Genomic DNA, 18,768 nt, shown 5'->3' on the forward strand with positions numbered 1-18,768 from the left:
CGGTATCGTTCATGTATCATGAAGAAAAAGGTATCATTCCGTAAAATTCCAAGCCACGCCACTCCTAGAGTAGAGATCTTACAAAGTAAATTGTGAGCCCATAGTCGTACATTTGAATATCGTAAAGAGAAACTCCACAAGAAGATCCTACAGCGCCGCGCAAAGACGTGTCTCATCGAACCTTCCCTACCCCGCAGCCGACACTTACCACTCGAGCTGTTGTAGAAACTGCCGCCATCGGACATTATGTTCGAAGCAAGATGGATGAGCAAGCAAAACTGCCTGTTTAACCAGAAGCTTCCTGAACAAGGCCCTCGTCGTTGTTCTCCGTGTCCTCAGTACGAGCTCGAGACAAGACATCGAAGTTGCCTACACCACCAAATTAGCATGACCTCTCTCATCCACCCGCATCCGAAAACATACGTGCAACCAAGCTCAAATTGCTCTTCTTGTTGCCCTCGCTGTCAAGGTACGTCTCCATGCGCGCATCCGCATCCACATAGAGCATCGATCCCTTGGGCACGTTCATCAGGAAATCCTTCTGCGCGCCCTGCACGAAACTCGCAATCCGGAACCAGCTGGTCTTCTTGTCCTCGCCCTTGCCGTAGCTCGTTCCTACTACGTAGCGCACGAGTGTCCTGTCGCCAGAGACGGTGACTTCTTCTGGCGCAACTCCGAGACGGCCGATGACGGTCATGCGCGCGACCTGCGAGGGGCGGGTGGACGAGAAGCTGCGTGCGAAGGTCGAGGTGGGCGCGCGGGCCGCAGCGCGGAAGGTGGAGGAGAACATCGTCGCGGTGGTTTGGGCGCGGAATTGGTGGGTTGCAGAGGGAGTAGCGGTCGAATTGGCGGTTGTGGGCTGGAGGTTGTCGTGATGCGAGGCGAGTGGGGTTGTTTGCGTTTGCTTATGGGGCGCGACGCGGCTACGCTAGTGTAGCCCTGCCTGGGTAGCTTCGAAGACACCATGTGCGGAGGAAGACTTGGGCACCATGGGCGCACGTGTCAGTGCCCCTTATCATCCTCCGCACATGGTGTCTTAGGAGCTTTACCCGTGATCATTGTATGGATTGATTGGTGGCTTGACTAATCCATAGTCTCTATGCCATTGGGTATATTTCGCTATGGTACAAACATCCCTTGTAGGGATCCCAAGTCGGTATGCAGCCCCGGCTCGGCTACCGCTTTGCCTTCTTCTTCTCCCTCTCATCCTCCTCACTGTCGTAGTCCTTGTAGATTCCAACGGGTTGGGTCTTCTCCCACGCGCCGGTGAAGACAGCTTTCTCTCCCTCTTTCAGCGCATACTTGAGCAGCGCCTCCCTAGGATCCTCGTCCCTCATATCACTGCCTTCAATCTGTTCCATGACGTACTTTTGGTCGGGCGTTGACTTGGCAAAAGGTGTTGTAGCCGGGATATGCGGTCTCCGTGGGTCGCGGCTCTTACCCGAGGCTGTGAGACCGATGGTGGGATGGCGTGCGGAAAATGAGGCTGCATTGCCAGAAGGATCGTGTGCTTCACCAGCCATACCGAGTGGGTCCATGTCTACGGTGAGGGACGGGTCGTCATCGAGGTGTCGCTTCTTGGGTGCCTTGCTGAGGATGGTAAGAGCACCGGCGTTGGATAGCTTGGGGTTGAAGAGAATGGTTGTCTGGCCGTTGGCCGAACCCGTGAGGATTTGGTTGAGCCTGAGATGCCAGTTGACTGTTATCAGAGGAGAGCCTGGCGTGACTGGTGTGACCAGCTCCGGGCGAAGTGTGGCTGGGTTGAGGATGTGTAGGTGCCCGGTCTCTGATCCTGTGACTATGCTCTGCGAGTTGGGCGCAAACTTGATGTTCGATGTGGGATATTGTGAAGACGTTGACGGATGTGATGTGGTGTTCAGAGGTGTCTTGAACTTCCTCGTGTCCCACAACTTGATGGTGTCGTCCCCTCCTCTCGTGATCACCAGCCTGCCATCTGCGCTGATGTCCAGTCCGCTCGTCCATGTGTCTTTCGCGTGCGCTTCTTTAATCTCTGCTGTCGGCCTATGATAGGGTCCTTCACCACCCCACATGACGAGACTTCCGTCTAGTGCTGCTGACACCAGCATACTGCTCCCTCCCTCGGCTGCGGCGCCCCATGCAATGGCCGTCATCCTTGTCATGCCCGCGCTACCAGCAGCTCTTGACTTGTGCACGATGACCTCCTCCTGCTTCATCCTTTTATTCACGTCCCATATCCGCACTGTACTGTCTGTGCCTGCCGTCGCGAAGCGGTCGCGGTTCGTGGGGTGCCACGCGCCGCTTGTGATTTCTGCCGTATGTCCTTTTGTGTTGTGCTTGTCCCTCAGGTACATGTCGCCCTTGACAAACTCTGATATAAGCTCTCCATCCCTGCTGAACAGCCTCGCCTGTGATGTTGCAGTAATGCACAGGAATTGGCCTCCAGAGTGTGGGCCAAACACAACCTGGTGTATCGAATGCGACTCGGCCGTTTGCGAGGGTTTGGTGGTAAAAGGATCGACCGTCTTGAACGCGCGGATAGTACTCGGGGTAAGTGCACTAAGATCGTGTAGCTTGAGTGTGCAATCGTTCCCTCCAGTCACCAGCCGCGTACCAGATGCATCGAGCGCAATCGTCGTGACCGCGCGATCGTGCGTCTTGATGACCAGTTCGTGGGAAACTGGATATTCGTCTTCTTCATCGCTCATATCGCTATCATCATCGTCCGAATCCTTTTCGTCGTCCGACCCTTTCTCCTTCTTTGCCTGCTTGCTCTCATCAACCACTGGCCTACGCGCGCGCTCGATTTGCGCCTCGACGTTCACGGAGCCATCCTTTTTTCCAAATTCGCTAGGCAGGTATTGCTTAAGAGCCTGCTCGTCGTCTGCGGAGAATTCCATGATCGTTCTGTGTGAATAGCCCGCTGGTTTGGGCTAGGGTTGGCGTCGACGGTCGGTCGCAAGAAAGTTCGAGGTGGAGGCTGCAGTATGACGCGCCGCGCTAGCACAGGCGACCGAGGTTTCGGGACACCTTCACTCATTATCATCCTTCATGTTTTCATCTCATTACAATAGCTACCAAAATTATCGTCCAAGTCCCTTGACCTTCTAAATTCCCTGCTGCATTGTCTAGACTTCTCTTCTTCTTCACCACGTCCGCTCGTCTTACAAACCACAGCCACGGAGCACCCGTGTTCGACGAAGCAATGTGACCATCGAAGGACTGGCAATATGCCGGTACGAATTGAGAAGTTAACCGGCAAACACCATGTTCCTCAACTCAAAATCTTGGTCGCGTGAGCTTGTATACTAATCTCGCTGCCCGAATTTTGTCCGACACACTCAAACCATCACATCAGCAGCAGCTCAAAAGTGGCGGCATCGTCATGCGCCAAGCAGTCCGCCTTGCTTCAGCCACAGAGTATAGCTTGGACAAGTTCTAAATTGTTCGATGCCAAGAATTCCGCTACGAATTGAACTGCCAAGTTCCGAGTTGGGATTCTAGATTCCGGTTTGCCGTACGCCTGCACCACTCAGAGCGTCGCAAACTCCGATGGTCCTTGTCCGACGTCATGCGCACATTCAACACCATCAATCTTACTTGGCAACGCCACACGTCCTTGTACCCTCAGCCTCAACACGTAATTGTGATCCCTCGGAGCCATCGTGTCGCTTGGCAAGCATCCTCATGTAGCATATAAGTAGCTTGCTACCCCGCCAGCTCCGCAACATGTACCTCATCGAATACATACACCGTTCAATACAGATAACACAGATCCTACGCGAACGATACTTACCATGCCTCACCACCACCCCGGAACCTGGGCCAGCAAGAGCGACATCGACCCCACCAACGTCCCTTGGGCAGTCACAACTCATCTCCTCGCCATCAACCACGAACAATTGCTCCGCGTTACAAGACATCCCTTCCTCGAGCGTGCCGCAAAGGGTACCCTACCAAAGCCTCTGATTGCGCAATGGCTCGCAAACGACAGGCAGTACCTTCAAGGTTATCTTGCTACTATCAACCACACCCTCAACCTCATCCGCAGTACGCACAAGTCAACGACTGCACATGGTGAGGAGCCAGACATTCCCACGCGATTCATTGCGTGGTTAGAATCCGCTACCAAGAATGGAGAGAGGGAGCTGCGGTTCTTCCAAGAAGTCGCTGAGATCTACAAGATCGATCTTCCGCCCTCACCACTCCAGGAGAGCGTCAAATCCGAAGGTCTTCGCCGCTATGAAGCACTGTTCGCTAGTGTTGCTTCCCAGCAACCAAACACATTCATGCCGTGGCTCGAAGGCGCCATTTTACTATGGTCGACCGAGAAGGTATATTACGAGGCCTGGTCCTGGGCCCGCCGACAAGATGCTCAATCTTCTCCTCGGAACTACGACAACGACCAGGACGGCGGTGCGATGCGCAGAGAGTTCATTCCCAATTGGTCAAATCGCGATTTCCTCATGTTCGTTGAGCAGCTTGAGCGCATTGTCAACGAGGGTGTAAGCGACGCTGTTGACCGAGATGATGCAAGATGGGCAGAGGTCAAGAGCAGGATTGATCCTATTTGGAGGGCCCTGTTAGATGCTGAAGAGGAGTTCTGGCCAAATGTACCCAGTGGAGCGGGCAGTCTGGTCGAGCCTGGTGTTAGGCGGGGTGTCGATGGCAAGATGGACGGCACCACGCTGCGCAGTACAGGAGATGACGAGATCTTGAACGAGAGACAGGGCGTCCGCAGTGGAGATATCACCACTTTGCACAGCAACGAGTACGGACAGGTAGTGAACTAGAATGATTAGAGTTGGAAGCAGATTACTGCGCAGAAAGAGCGCATTCTAGTTGCAGGCGGCGTATAATACACACTTGATATTCAATAAATCCATAATGATATCGCAGCGTGTTGTACATCTGACTTGTTTGTAGCTCGCCATAACGAAATCGCTCCTGAATATAGTTGTCTAGCGAACATCTGATGCGTGTTAGACAACGGTCCGACAAAGATCCGGCGTTATGGTCCAAGCGTTCTTTAGCGCCCAATAGCGTCCAATAGCTTGAGCGGCGCGAAAATACTGTCTGCTGTGAAAAAGTTCGAGAACATCGCATCGCCAATTGCAACACCAACCCTCGACACAATAATCGCCATGGCTCTCGTGCAGACCGACCCCGACGCGTATGTGATCAAGCCAGCGGCGGCTGCGCCTGCCATCGACACGAGCGACTGGCCGCTCTTGCTCAAAAACTACAGCGACCGTATGCTGCAGCTTCCCCATAGCTCCAGAATGCTTTGCTAATGCGCGTACAGTGCTCGTTCGCACATCGCACTACACTCCCATCCCAAATGGATGCACACCGCTGTCGCGAGACCTCAAGTCTTACATTAGCTCCGGTGTCATCAACCTCGACAAGCCTTCCAACCCATCCTCTCACGAAGTCGTGTCATGGATCAAGCGCATGCTGAGGTAGGATGCACTCGTGACTTCTCTTTCCAAGCGCTTTCAGCTAACGCGTGCCAAAGAGTCGAGAAGACTGGTCACAGTGGTACCCTCGACCCCAAGGTCACTGGTTGCCTCATCGTCTGCATTGATCGCGCTACCCGTCTCGTCAAGTCCCAGCAGGGAGCCGGAAAGGAGTATGTCTGCGTCATTCGCATGCACGACAAGCTCCCGGGAGGCGAGGCGCAATTTGCGCGTGCCCTTGAGACGCTCACCGGAGCTCTCTTCCAGCGCCCCCCGCTCATTTCCGCCGTCAAGCGTCAACTCCGTATCCGAACCATCCATGAGAGCAAGCTATACGAGTTTGACAACGAGAGGCAGCTCGGTGTCTTCTGGGTCAGCTGCGAGGCTGGAACCTACATCCGTACTCTTTGCGTGCATCTTGGTCTTTTGCTCGGTGTTGGCGCCCACATGCAGGAGCTCCGCCGTGTCAGGAGTGGAGCCATGGACGAGACCAAGGACTTGGTCACTCTGCACGACGTTCTCGATGCCCAATGGCTACACGACAACAACCGCGACGAGGCTTACCTGCGCAAGGTCATCGCACCTTTGGAGAGTCTGTTGATGAGCTACAAGCGTATCGTGGTCAAGGACAGCTCTGTCAACGCCATCTGCTACGGTGCTAAGCTCATGCTTCCCGGTCTCCTGCGATTCGAGAAGGGCATTGAGATCCACGAGGAGATCGTCCTCATGACCACCAAGGGTGAGGCCATTGCACTCGCATACGCGCAAATGTCGGCTGTCGAGATGTCATCGTGCGACCACGGTGTTGTTGCGAAGATCAAGCGTGTCATTATGGAGCGCGACCTTTACCCCAGGAGGTGGGGTATGGGCCCAGTTGCCACCGAGAAGAAGAAGATGAAGGAGGCTGGCACTCTTGACGTAGGTGATCAACTTCAGGTTTGCGAGTGCTATACTGACATGTTCAGAAATTCGGTCGTCCCAACGACAAGACTCCTTCCAAGTGGAACGCTGAGTACAAGGACTTCAACAGGAACGACGTCGACGGCGCCTCTGCTCCCCTTGCCCAGACAACTTCGACCTCTGAGGTTCTCGCCGCTCCTGCAATCCCAGCGACTGGTCTCACCTCTACTGAGGAGGCCGAGGCGGAAGCTGAGACCGACAAGAAGAGCAAGAAGCGCAAGAGCCGTGGTGACGGTGACGACGAGGCTGATGAGGACAAGGCCGAGCGCAAGCGCAAGAAGAAGGAAGAGAAGGCTGCGAAGAAGGCCGAAAAGGCCGCCAAGAAGGACAAGAAGAAGAGCAAGGGTGATTCTGACAGCGACTCCGACTAAACGATCAGTTATGAACGATGGACGTCCGAACCAAAAAGCGACAGCGCGCATCGCTGTTGCCTGTACAAGCGCTGTACACCAGAATCGTGTACATGTCATAGTTACTACTACTCTATCCTTGGATACCAGCTTCTTTAATGTAGCATACCGGAAAAATGGCGTTAGGGATTATGGGCATGCTGGCGTTTTATGGCGCGTCGAAGCTTTCTGCGACAAAGGTGGTCGATTGCGTGTTCAAGTGCGACATAGCGTATCGCTAGACATGTTCAATTCACTGTTTAAATTTCACATTCCTGATATTTTCACGTGGCTGTCATTGATGCGCAGTGTTTCTCTTAAGCTGTACTGATGACTTTTGTGATGTATTAACACCAGGGACTTAGCACATAGACATGGATGTCCACGCCGACAGGTCAAGGCAGGGTAATAGGGTTGCGAAACCTATGTTGATATGTCTTGCATGTAAATTAGGAGTGTTTTCAGGTTGTTGCTGGCTAGCCAGTGGATTCGAAGAACTTCGGCGGCGTGCTTGAGCTCGCGCTGGATTACCGCATCGTGAAGTAGCTACTGGAAAACGACCTCAAGCTGTCAATTGAGATAGGATGCTCGCAACGCAATGACGCGTTCGGCATATCCGGAACCGCAAATCATACAAATTTAACGCATAGCGACTTCATTTCAGCTGCGAGGCTTCATGTGTTGAAGTGAAGCTTCTTAGACTGCAAGAGCGGGGCGCGTCAAGGAAGACCACGAGGAACGGCAAGCGCGCGTCGTCAGGTGGAGCGCGCCAGCTCATTGCTACATACGTCGATTCGATACGATCCCTGTGCGACGAATTCAGGTTTCTAATTTTGATCCCAAGCGCATGATACACGGCATCAGAGTTTGTGATGGTCGGGGTATAGCATTGTGGTTGAAGCTTCTCGAACCTTCCCTGTGTTCGCTCCGCGTCAGGGCTCGACGTCACCGCTAGCGTCGTTTGACAAGTGGAGAGACATCCAGAGCTCGAGTGATAAATGCGACCCAACCTCATAAGCTGCCCCCAAAGAAGCTTACAAACACTACTTGCGCATACACGAGATACCCTTCTTTTCTAATCATCGGACTTCAAAATGGTCAAGGAGTCCAAGCTCTACGATTCATTAGGTACGTTTGCCTCGGATGTGCCCCTCCACCGCCTTGCCCTGCCAGGACGCGGCATGCCAGGGCCCGGGGTGGTCGAGGTCTCGGGTAGACACATGAACTATTGCTGACTGAGTTATAGGCATATCAGAAACCGCGACGCAAGATGAGATCAAGAAAGCATACCGCAAGGCGGCGCTGAAGTGGCACCCTGACAAGAACAAGGACAACCCGCAAGCTGCTGAGAAGTTCAAAGGTATGTACATTATCTCACTAGCTCATATAGACTGGATATAGTATGCTAACAGCACGTCCAGAATGCTCACAAGCCTACGAGATCCTCTCCGACCCCGAGAAGCGCAAAACGTACGACCAATACGGTCTCGAATTCATACTACGCGGCGGCGTACCACACCCTGAAGATGCTGGAGGTGCTGGAGGTAACCCGTTCGCGGGTGCTGGAGGCGGTGGAGGCTTCCCCTTCGCATCGTCGGGTGGCATGCCCGGCGGCACACGCTCGTTCCACTTCTCGACGGGCGGCGGCGGGAACGGCTTCAACTTCTCCAACGCCGACGATATCTTTGGCGAGTTCATGCGCAACAGCGGCGCCGGTGGTGATGACTTTGATTTCGGCGGCTTTGGCATGGGCGGTATGCCTGGCGGAATGGGTGGTGGTATGGGCGGTGGCGGCGGCGGAGGTGGAAAAGGCGGACGATTCCGCGGCGGACGACGAGCACCAGAGCCTGAAGTCACAGTTGTGGAGAAGCCGCTTGCGGTGAGCTTGGAAGAGCTGTACAACGGCACCACGAAGAAGCTCAAGATCAAGCGCAAGACATACGACCAGGGTACCGGCAAGCAAAGCACGCAAGACCGGATTCTGGAGGTACCCATCAAGAAGGGGCTGAAGGCCGGCAGCAAGATCAAGTTCTCAGACGTCGGCGACCAGGTGGAGGGTGGAACACAAGATCTGCACTTCATCGTTTCTGAGGTAAGTCTTTGCATTCCCAATTCACGCAAAAATCGATACTAACGACACCACAGAAACCACACGCAATGTTCACCCGCGAAGGCGACGACGTCAAACACACGATCGAAATCGACCTCAAAGAAGCCCTTACCGGCTGGCGCCGAACCGTCCAAACCATCGACGGCAAACAACTCAGCGTCGGCAGCGGCGGTCCCACAGGTCCCACCTGGACAGAACGATACCCCAACCTCGGCATGCCCAAGTCCAAGAAACCCTCAGATCGCGGCGACTTCATCGTCGGCGTAAAGATCAAGTTCCCCACCAGCTTGACAAGCGCACAAAAGGAGAAGCTGAAGGAGATACTGTAGTTGGACTGAGGGAAGGAACATCTACTCTGTGCATCAAAAGTATGGGCATGGTATGGTGATGGGACGAACTTTGATTCTCGTATATCATTTGCATTTCTTTATCTTATATCACGCCTATATATGCTCGAAATGAGCCAAACGAAGGCGTCGGTGGAGTTCTGATATTTTTATTGTTCGTTTGGAAGGGGTAAGGCCAGCGCGGTGGGATGCTGGTGAAGATGATTGGGGATGACATATATGAAGTAACGCGTCTATGATAGACGAATCAATGAATTAGTATACTGTGCGAGCAACTATTTGCCCATGTGTGATGGCGGTATTGTTTAAGACTGCGAACGCTCCTTCCTCGGTGACGGAAAGAGCGATCGCTGGCTGGCGCGTTTTAGCGCGTACAGCTACCGCGTCCCCTTCTCATCCATCCTACCGTCACCATCATTCTCTCGAGACATCCATCGTTTAATCGGCGAATACAAGCAACCGCTCCCGACACGGTCACCGGCATCGGAACCTGCAATCAATATGTGCCACGGGACTGCATCATCGCCCGTGCCGCGAAGATGCATGCTGCCCCGCCTCTTGGCTGTCTCTCTGTTACTACCTTTTTGAACGCGACGAGATGAAATCTATCACAGCTTTCTCTGCATTCTTCTGCTCTTCTGTATAATTCTTGGTCTATATCCATCGACAGAAATGGTTACTCGAAATCTAGACATTGGATCCGCGGATGACAAATCTACGACGCGTTCCGACTCGACTGTGCCTGCGCATTCCGTCGCCCAAACCGAAGATGATGAAAGCCACAAGGGTTGTGGTACGAGATTACTATTTACGCAGAAGTATACGTTTGTCCGAAGAAAAGGGGCTCCCAGGGAAGCCCCGAAGATGCCAGACCCGATCCCAAGACTCAACACTATCTCGGGACTTCGACTCGGGGCTGCTGCTGATTGCCATAATTGCAAAATTGTGCTCGACGCTCTCGTTTCCTACAGCAGTGGGCGACTATCAATTGATAACATCGAGCAGATTGAAGTGCTACCAGGAGAGGAGCCAATAACAATCATCTATCGGCCAGGCTTGGATGCGGGCGAGGGGTCTAATGATTCAGGGCTTCGCGAAGTAAAGCTGGAGCTATTTCAGTTGGAAGGTGAGTCGTGTAAATGTGTGCATGTCTCTTTTTAGTGAGGGGAATAGGTATACGATTGATCATACTTTCGCCCTACGATGGACCTGAAAATTCAGGGCGTCTGTGAGTAAATTGTCTTTGGGATGAAAGGGCTCAGAATACGATTTGAGTCTGTGGTTTCTAATTCTCATGCAGGTCAGACATCACAGGTCGCGCGCAATTACTCGTTCTGGAGAGCACCCATACCTACGAGGAAACTGCCATCGGAAGACACGTCGTCAGACCGAGCTCTGCAAACATTGCACAATTGGATTGAAACCTGTGTTGAGCATCATGGTGATTGCGCTGGACGTAAGATCACACCGCTTCCAAAACGAATCCTCGAGATAGAAGGCACGCATGTTTATCTTCGCGAAAGAGTCAACAAAACAGCCATGTACGCTTGTCTGAGCCATTGCTGGGGCGCAACAGGTCCCGCAATTAGGTTGGAGAAGACGTCTTTCGCTCGTCTGAGGGAAGGTATAATTATCGATCAGCTACCGGAAACCTTCGCACACGCGGCTCAACTGTGCAAGAGGCTTGGTATTAGCTTTCTCTGGATTGATGCCTGCTGTAAGTTCTTATGTCCTGTCATCATAATGTAACGTATAGGTAACTATAGCTCGTATGTTCAGGCATCATGCAGGACAACAAAGACGACTGGGAAGAAGCAGCAGCAACGATGGCAACTATCTATGAACAGGCCCATCTTACCATTGCAGCTACAGCCGCTAGCAATAGCCGCTCTGGTCTGTTCGCGTTAGACCGGGAAAGATTTAAAGCCCAGAAATTAAGGAATTGCGAGCTATACGTACGGGAGAAACCAGACAGGTTCCCTCTCCCTAAGTTCCCTTCTAAGGGCTTTCCGCTTCTGACTAGGGCTTGGGTGTATCAAGAGCGACTCTTATCGCCACGAATGGTTCATTGTGGCAAAGATCAGGTAAGCTATAGTGCTCGCATCCTTGGGACACCCATAGTATTTGACTCACGGAACGGTACCGGGGTATCTTGAGCCGAATTGGCAGCTTAGAAACAGGAAAGATCGTCTTTTGCTCGTTTAGAGTACTATGTCGAACGACTAACTCACTATGCAGATGTATTGGCAATGCCCTACTGTATTTATGACAGAAGGCGGCTCTACTATCGAACAACGCTGGAAAACTGATAGAATTTGGGAATCCAATGACGATCCAGTCAGCCGCTGGCATCAAATAGTCACTACCTATTCCGGTTTAAAGTTGACGTACGAGAACGATCGGTTACCGGCAATTGCTGCTATAGCTGAACGAGAACTGCAATGGCGCAAAGAAGATACATACGTTGCTGGTATGTGGACAAGCAGTCTGCTTTCCGATTTGCTCTGGTACGTCCACAATGCCTCAGGTAGTCCTTTGCTGCCGCGTCTTCCAAACTCCATTCCAATGTGGTCGTGGCCGTCCTCGCGAGACAATATTCACTGGAACAGCGGATCGACCGTCCCGTCTCTGAGGCTACTTGACTTATCCTTTACTCGGGTCGGGCCGGCTCATATCGGCGAAGTCACGAATGCCAGTATCACTCTAGAGGGCCACACATGCATGACTCGACTCAAGCAGGTTCTTGAACCAGAAGTCCTGTATGGTGATTGTATGGAGATGATACGTCCCCCATGTGAGGGCAATGAAGTGAAGAAGTCGTGTGATACGTTCATGGACTTCGATTAAGCCACCGATAACCCGCCTGTCACGATTGGAGACACCTTCACCAGTATTCTGATGAAGATTTGCCCAAATTTCGGTGGCCGTTGTTTCGGGCTTGTTTTGCGAGAGTTGACCGATGGCAGCTTCAAGAGAATGGGAACTATCAATATCGAGATCGAACCAAAACGGAGGGTCGGATTGTCTGGAGAAGATGGTTGCAAGATGCTCAGCGATTACGTCGAAACACTACCCATTCGACAAGTCAAGATTATCTGAAGAGAAGGTAACAGGCGGCATACCTGTTTGGGTCAGCGACATCTCTGCGCTTCTCGAGCATTAATGACATCGTGCCACCTGAACCAACGTCATGCGAGACCCTCTACAATCACCACGAACATGCCTTATCTGGTCATTACGCGCGCCTGGAAGCGCGCGTATACCTTCAATCATGTATGATTGAAGATATGCATTCTGAGCGCTATCGATGGGCCAAGTTTCCTCGTGGGAAGGCCGCATCTTCAGCACTCGTATAAGCTTTTGCAGGTTGCATATCACTCTAGATATCCTGAGAAGTTTCCCTCTTTTGCCCGCTGGCTGTTGTCTCGGAGATCATCATGTCCAATCATGAGCAAGTTCGGCATGGTGCTGATATCGTGCACTCAGTCAGCAAGTTTGCTCTCACCTGCAGATCAGGCTTGCGATCATGTTTGCGACGATACTGCAACGAAGCCACCTTCACCTGTACTTACCAGACCCTGTAAATTCTCGCTCACCTCGACTATCGCCTTTCGCGCCCGTTATTGCCTTTAGTCCACTTTTCGCATCTTGAAACTTCTACCCTACCTCTTGCGACCTACCAAAAGCGATCGCAAAGATGGTGGAGCCAGCGGTCTTGCCGCGCAATTTAGCGTAGTAAGTTCATCGACAGGGTTCATTGGCCTGACTAACCAGTTTTGACAGTATCGACACCGCGAAGTTGAACAAGCATGTGAAGAAACTTCATGACGCGGACACCTTCACGCCGGTTATGATCGCACAGTCGCAATCGCACGCCTCCGCTCTCGCCGAGAACATCTGCTCTGATTACAAGCTTCTCAACGACACTATGATTCGACACGAACCATTGATCAGGAAGAGATGGAGCAAGAAGTCGGTCGCTCAAAGGAGTGAGATTCTGCGAGCTGCCTGCCCAACAATCGCTATGGAGCACCAACCGGACTTCGCATGGCGACACCAAAATATGCTATTTGAAGAAGGCGCTGGTCCGAAGCCCAAGGAACACGTCGACGTAATGCTTTGGCCATTCATCAACCTGGAGGATCTTACGAAGCCGAAGTCCTTGCTCATTTACCTGAACTCGAGGGCCCGCAATCTACCATGGACCTTTGCGACGGGTGAGGTTGCTTTCTCTCAGTATGGCGTCCTATGTTCCAGTTGTAAGCCGCGTGAGATGTTGGCGACTGTACACTTCATGCCCAATACCGACCCTACAGTATATGGCCAAGTTCGGAGAGTTCATGGCTGCTGTGGTCAAGTCGACGGGGAGATGATTCATTGCGATCTCATCCAAGGCTTGCAGATGTTGAAAATGCAGCAGCGCATCATGAGATTTCTGGTTTCGTGTTGCCGATACATCTTACACGACATGACAGAGGAGGAGATGCTGTCTGGACCAGTCTTGGAAGAGCCGCCAGTCTCAGAAATCCTCTTGCCAGTGGATGGCAGTCATGTCAATCTCGCCGACACCATCGCGATAGCGCCTTATATCAAGCGAGGGGATCTGGAACTTGCCAGACTTCGAGGCTACGTCAACGCGATGTACAGCGAAGCTAAGGATCATGTACTGTCTCTACGAGAAGATCCCTCCTATCTTGCGGACACAATTATCGACAATTCGGAACACAGCCGTGAGCTTATTCCGGATGCATGTGGTCGAATCGATCAATCTGTTGATACTCCAGAGTTCCTTATGGGTGTCACAAGTCACATAATCTCACAGTCATACCAGAGGCTGATAATGTGGTCCGAAGTCTCGGCAAGACTAGATCAGCTTTGCTTGCACGCCCAGAACGGTACCGCTACCAAGAGTCAGCTACAGAGTGTCCTTGATCTGGAGGCGCTACTTGAGCGCGCCCGAAGTTGCCTCGTGGGAGACGTCACTAGCACCAGTATGGCGTCACCGACGATGCGGAACTACTATGAACGCATAGTTTCTGGATCAGGAGATGGTCCATATACACAAATCGCCATCGCAGGAGGACACACACTTCCAACGGAGGGCGAAGCATGGATGCTGAGCGTGTTTCATCGTCTGCTGGCTTTCAGTCAAAACGACTCTCGGAAGAACATTAATGGCTTTGCAGAGATGTCTGGGGGTGAGAAAATCAACGTTGACATTGATCTACACGCCACATTGGACCGTCTAGACACTCTCTCACGCAAACATCAAAGCGCGCGCGCTATGCTTACAGCTCCTTTGTCGTCTCTCATCAGCCAGCTCTCCGTTGTCGAAGAGTGTCTTCATCAGATTGAGTTATGGAAGAAGTCATCGGAAATCTGGATGCTACTTTGCACATCCGGTATGAAAGCCACAGAGTCGAACGAGGGAGACTTCTCGATAAATTGGGCTTATTATATCTATGCCTATAACGTACCCGCTTATTTGGTCAACCCAGCGCGAGGAAAGCTACGCTATCCCATCGATAAGCCGCGAAACGCTCAGAACGTGAAGACAATGCGAGACTCGGAGTCAAATCTTGACAAGTTCTGGAGTTGTATCGACTCTTTCTACGAGCGCAGGACGGGTGTTGCGCAAGATGAAGTGGTACGTCGATGCCTCCTGGAAGGTGGTGAGATGCGCCGAACTGCTCCGTGGACTGGCCCAAGCGTTCCCACAGAGTGCTTCAAAAGCATCGAGTACAAAGCCATCAGCAACTACGACCACGATGTTGCACTACAGATTACCGGAACCTTCGATAAGCCGGTCACACGGGGTAGTGCCAAGCGAAAGAAGCGCTACCATGCTCCTGTGGACATCACGCCGATGACTCAAGTTCACGAGATCGGTCATCCAAGCCCCGAGAAGAAGCCCGAGAGAATCTACTGCGTCGACAAGCGTGCCCACAAGGTGTTCAAGACCCTCTTTCATGTCCCTCTTTCATGTCCCTCTTTCAGATCTTGGAGAGACACCGAAAGCGATCAAGTGGGACGACTTCAAGCGCGCTATGATTCGAGCCGGCTTCTCTGCGGAAAAACTCCAAGGCTCAGCCTGGCAGTTTACTCCTAGTGTTTCTACGGATGTCGCTCGTGGCATTCAGTTTCATGAGCCTCATCCTGATAGCAGCATCCCCTACATCATGGCTCGGCGCTTTGGCAGGAGGCTGCAGAGGGTATACGGCTGGCATGGTGGTATGTTCAAGTTGGCTTGAGCGGAAAAAGAAGCCGGGAACGGAGCAGTTGGCCAAGCGAGGGTTGCAGATCGTGCGACACATCTACACACGCGTGCAGAGGTACTTTACTTATCGTTGCGATGGTCATTCTTTTCTTTCTATTTGGTTTATTCGTTCAGAGAAGCTTTGGTTCTACATGCATGGCTACGTTTCTCAACGTTCGAGTCTGAGACTCACACGCCGCAAAGAATGCGCACAGGCTTTCCAAAGTTCATCATCACATTTACGTCGAGGTTCAGCATCGGACCACTACTACGTAGCAAATCCAAAGTTTCATTATAGCTTCCATCTTGTGTGAAGAGCCTTAGCATCAGTTTAATGGAGCATTTCTCCTATAAACCGTGTCCGACCTTTCAATAATCACATGCCCGTCGTACCTTCTTTCATAGTACCACCATCTGTCTGGATGCACTGCAACCTCATGCGCGCCAATCGCCATATTCCCAAGACAAAGCTCTTCGATATCCTGCTTTAGCTGTGCATCATTCGAGTTCTCACTGGGCAGCCGCAGGCTACGGATGTGTCTGGCTGGAACTTCACCAGGCCTGCTCAAATCGAGGACGTAACTCGCCGCCTAGAGAAGGAGCTTGGCCGCGGGATGATGACCTGACGACGCCGAAGGAGCATTGCTAAGGTTGAAGGTGTGAAGCACACCGCGGACTGTTCCGATCGCGCATGGAAATAAGTGATACCCTTGCTGAGAGGATGTGCAGCGCGCGTCAATGCTCACCGGTTCAAGAACCTTCTATAAGTAACTGCCGCGAGTTCCACGCCGTATCCCTCCCGTCGATCATCCTCGATCGTCCACTCAACCCAAAACGCCTCTTGCGATATCACCCCAATCTCCCGGGATACATCGCATCTATAGACACGACGCTGCACCTAGCGCTTTTGATGTCTTGTCTCTTCGCTATAGTCAGAGCGACTGGCGAGACAAAAGATGTGGCCTCCCTTGACAAGCGCCATTCAAGTGGTACGTTGTGTTGCAAGCTCTCCACCTCTGACACCTGACTGGACGTCGATTTTCGGACATTGAGTTGGCGCTCCAAATCCGACGGGTGCGTTATGTCTGAGCGGCTAGAGTGCGCACGATCTTGGATGACGCGAACAATTTGACTGAGTACTGCGAACTCAATCTTGAGCTTGAAGCTATAAACAAGTGATTTGAAGGTCGTCTGTATCATGTAGAGATTCAAGAACTCCGTCGTAAGCAACGCGATATCCAGTATCAGCAGGAGTATGCTCATTGCGACGAGCTGCCACATCCACTTTCTAGCCTTTCCGTCAAAGATTACACGCATCAGCTTGCGAGTCTCCCAGAGGTAGATGCAGGATATCGAGATCTCCTGGATGGTGAACAGAGTCATTTGTATTTTCTCCATGACCATGTAGCCGCGAAGGTATCGCTCTGGGTGATTGGTGAATAACCGTAGATTCAGGACTACGGTCGGCACGCAAAGGCATACTGCTGAAACAACGATGACCCAAAAGATGAATCGCAGAAGCCTGAGGTTCGGCGATATCAAGTGTAAGCGCGTGTACAGAACCATGGATTGTCCGGGTACCATCAATATCCATCCGATTGTAAGGAGGGTATTGTAAATTCGAGGGTCATGCGCAACGCTGTTTTGTTTCATCCATGCTCCTGAGACTGAGTTAGCCATCACCACTGCCAGTCTAGAAGTTTATGCCTACCTGTCGCATACGGCACAATGCTGAGTGTGTTAACTATCAAACTCCAGAAGTATAGACCAGTGTACCGTCTGAATACGACGAAGATGAGGATGATGAGCTCAATCGAGTTGTACCACGCGATGGCTGTGAATGCTGTCATTGCCCGAGGAAGAACGCGATTAGTGCCGAACACGTCGAAGTTGGCGCCGGTGATGCCGTTGGCATTGGTGACGTTCACCATCTTGTCGAGATTGCTATGCAACTAGACTTGAAGCTTTGATTGAGTGTTCCACACACCACATTATACTTCGTAGATGATAAGCCCCGACGTCTCCATTGACCGCACGGAGTGTGTGATATTGAAGCCACCGGCGCAATGTAAGCATGTGTAAGCATCGTCGGATCTGGTCTAGCGTCACCGCATACCGCTATTTTTGTGTTACGTGTTGGCCATGTATGGCTGCCAACACCAGATAGGTCAGAAAAGGCGCGCGAATCGATACTGTATATCGGAGTACTAGATCGTGAAGATACCGTGCTGTGCTGGCTGACACATCGACGTGGCTGCTGCGTGGAGATGGAAGCGAACACCTACCAGCCTATGCTGCACCCCGAAACGCTATGTATAGCCTCTCGAGTCCATCTTTCACAGGAAGTCCGAACTGAAGTTAGACGATAGACAAATAGATCAAACCCTATCATTGGGATTATGTAGACTTTGCGAAGCTACCTAGGTATACTGATGATCATTGTGGGGCGGGGTAAAGGATGCTGTAGTAAAGCAGCGTTGGAAGCAAGACGCGGTGGCCAAAGATTCTGCGAGGATACGCGGATAGGGTGATTGTGTCCAAATGGAAGCGCGCTTGGTCGTTTACTCGCGTTGTAGGTCGACGTGCATCGCGATGGACAGTGGGATGAGGGTCGCGTCGCGTCGCGCGTCAGGTCCGGACGCATGATTACTCAGATATGACGTAATACTCGATCCATTACGAAACTCCAACGCGTCTCTCCAGCCACCCCATCTCAAACATCTTTCACGCGACGACGCCATCTCCAGGTCCTACAATTTCTTGCCGCTGTTTCCGTCTTGAGAACGTCCGAATGATCGAGTTAACGTAAACGAAGTGACAATGGGTCGCACGCGTCGTCTTTTAGCACGTATTGTCCGGCATCGGGAGAGAAAGGGCATGATGCCGATGGGTCACTGTTGAGAGTCCAAGCCCAGATATCTTGATCGAAGTGCTTGAAATCCTAGCTGCCTGGCTACAATTATCCTAAGCCACCCATACGCAGGTGTGTGAGCGGGAAGTTTCTAATTGTCCTGTTCATCTTTACACATCACCAGTCTCATTCCATGTCATCTGCGGATCGTGTCTTCAAAGGCTATCGCACCTTCTTTTGTATTCCAGCGCGTCGGCAATCAGATCAAGAATAGTAGCATGTTTTCTACCGTCCTACGAGCTACAAATCGGCGTCGTCACTATCTCTACTACAAGGTTATCCTTTGATCATCTCAGGGCTGCCTGGAAAGGGCAAAGACGCGATCCTCGAGCGCTGTTCCACCTGTGAGGTGCGCAA

The 18,768-nt window shown here is 52.0% G+C and overlaps 8 protein-coding genes across 8 annotated transcripts; 5 read left to right on the top strand and 3 right to left on the bottom strand.

The window, feature by feature from the left end:
• Window positions 1-286: 286 nt before the first annotated feature.
• On the bottom strand, window positions 287-790 carry J4E86_010250 (uncharacterized protein; the record flags this gene model as incomplete). The annotated part of the gene is made up of 2 exons (XM_051450749.1): window positions 287-369; window positions 424-790. 2 exons carry the CDS (start codon window positions 788-790, stop codon window positions 287-289), a joined length of 450 nt encoding a protein of 149 aa, XP_051297942.1.
• Window positions 791-1,175: 385 nt separating this feature from the next.
• J4E86_010251 (uncharacterized protein) lies at window positions 1,176-2,879 on the bottom strand (the record flags this gene model as incomplete). The annotated part of the gene is made up of 1 exon (XM_051450750.1): window positions 1,176-2,879. One exon carries the CDS (start codon window positions 2,877-2,879, stop codon window positions 1,176-1,178), a length of 1,704 nt encoding a protein of 567 aa, XP_051297943.1.
• Window positions 2,880-3,776: 897 nt separating this feature from the next.
• On the top strand, window positions 3,777-4,772 carry J4E86_010252 (uncharacterized protein; the record flags this gene model as incomplete). The annotated part of the gene is made up of 1 exon (XM_051450751.1): window positions 3,777-4,772. One exon carries the CDS (start codon window positions 3,777-3,779, stop codon window positions 4,770-4,772), a length of 996 nt encoding a protein of 331 aa, XP_051297944.1.
• A 351-nt stretch (window positions 4,773-5,123) lies between these two features.
• On the top strand, window positions 5,124-6,769 carry CBF5 (centromere/microtubule-binding protein cbf5; the record flags this gene model as incomplete). Its single annotated transcript, XM_051450752.1, has 4 exons — window positions 5,124-5,232; window positions 5,285-5,441; window positions 5,498-6,356; window positions 6,404-6,769. 4 exons carry the CDS (start codon window positions 5,124-5,126, stop codon window positions 6,767-6,769), a joined length of 1,491 nt encoding a protein of 496 aa, XP_051297945.1.
• A 1,112-nt stretch (window positions 6,770-7,881) lies between these two features.
• Window positions 7,882-9,226, top strand: J4E86_010254 (uncharacterized protein; the record flags this gene model as incomplete). The annotated part of the gene is made up of 4 exons (XM_051450753.1): window positions 7,882-7,915; window positions 8,034-8,147; window positions 8,209-8,879; window positions 8,933-9,226. The coding sequence occupies 4 exons, from the start codon at window positions 7,882-7,884 to the stop codon at window positions 9,224-9,226; spliced, it is 1,113 nt and encodes a 370-aa protein (XP_051297946.1).
• A 3,715-nt stretch (window positions 9,227-12,941) lies between these two features.
• On the top strand, window positions 12,942-13,617 carry J4E86_010255 (uncharacterized protein; the record flags this gene model as incomplete). The annotated part of the gene is made up of 3 exons (XM_051450754.1): window positions 12,942-12,979; window positions 13,028-13,466; window positions 13,561-13,617. The coding sequence occupies 3 exons, from the start codon at window positions 12,942-12,944 to the stop codon at window positions 13,615-13,617; spliced, it is 534 nt and encodes a 177-aa protein (XP_051297947.1).
• Window positions 13,618-13,712: 95 nt separating this feature from the next.
• On the top strand, window positions 13,713-15,495 carry J4E86_010256 (uncharacterized protein; the record flags this gene model as incomplete). The annotated part of the gene is made up of 2 exons (XM_051450755.1): window positions 13,713-15,183; window positions 15,242-15,495. The coding sequence occupies 2 exons, from the start codon at window positions 13,713-13,715 to the stop codon at window positions 15,493-15,495; spliced, it is 1,725 nt and encodes a 574-aa protein (XP_051297948.1).
• An 854-nt stretch (window positions 15,496-16,349) lies between these two features.
• Window positions 16,350-17,431, bottom strand: J4E86_010257 (uncharacterized protein; the record flags this gene model as incomplete). The annotated part of the gene is made up of 2 exons (XM_051450756.1): window positions 16,350-17,161; window positions 17,212-17,431. The coding sequence occupies 2 exons, from the start codon at window positions 17,429-17,431 to the stop codon at window positions 16,350-16,352; spliced, it is 1,032 nt and encodes a 343-aa protein (XP_051297949.1).
• Between the last annotated feature and the right edge of the window lie 1,337 nt (window positions 17,432-18,768).

The sequence above is a fragment of the Alternaria arbusti genome, assembly GCF_024043155.1.
Source record: "Alternaria arbusti strain BMP 1465 chromosome Unknown scaffold_21, whole genome shotgun sequence".
In the NCBI taxonomy this organism is placed as follows: Eukaryota; Fungi; Ascomycota; class Dothideomycetes; order Pleosporales; family Pleosporaceae; genus Alternaria; species Alternaria arbusti.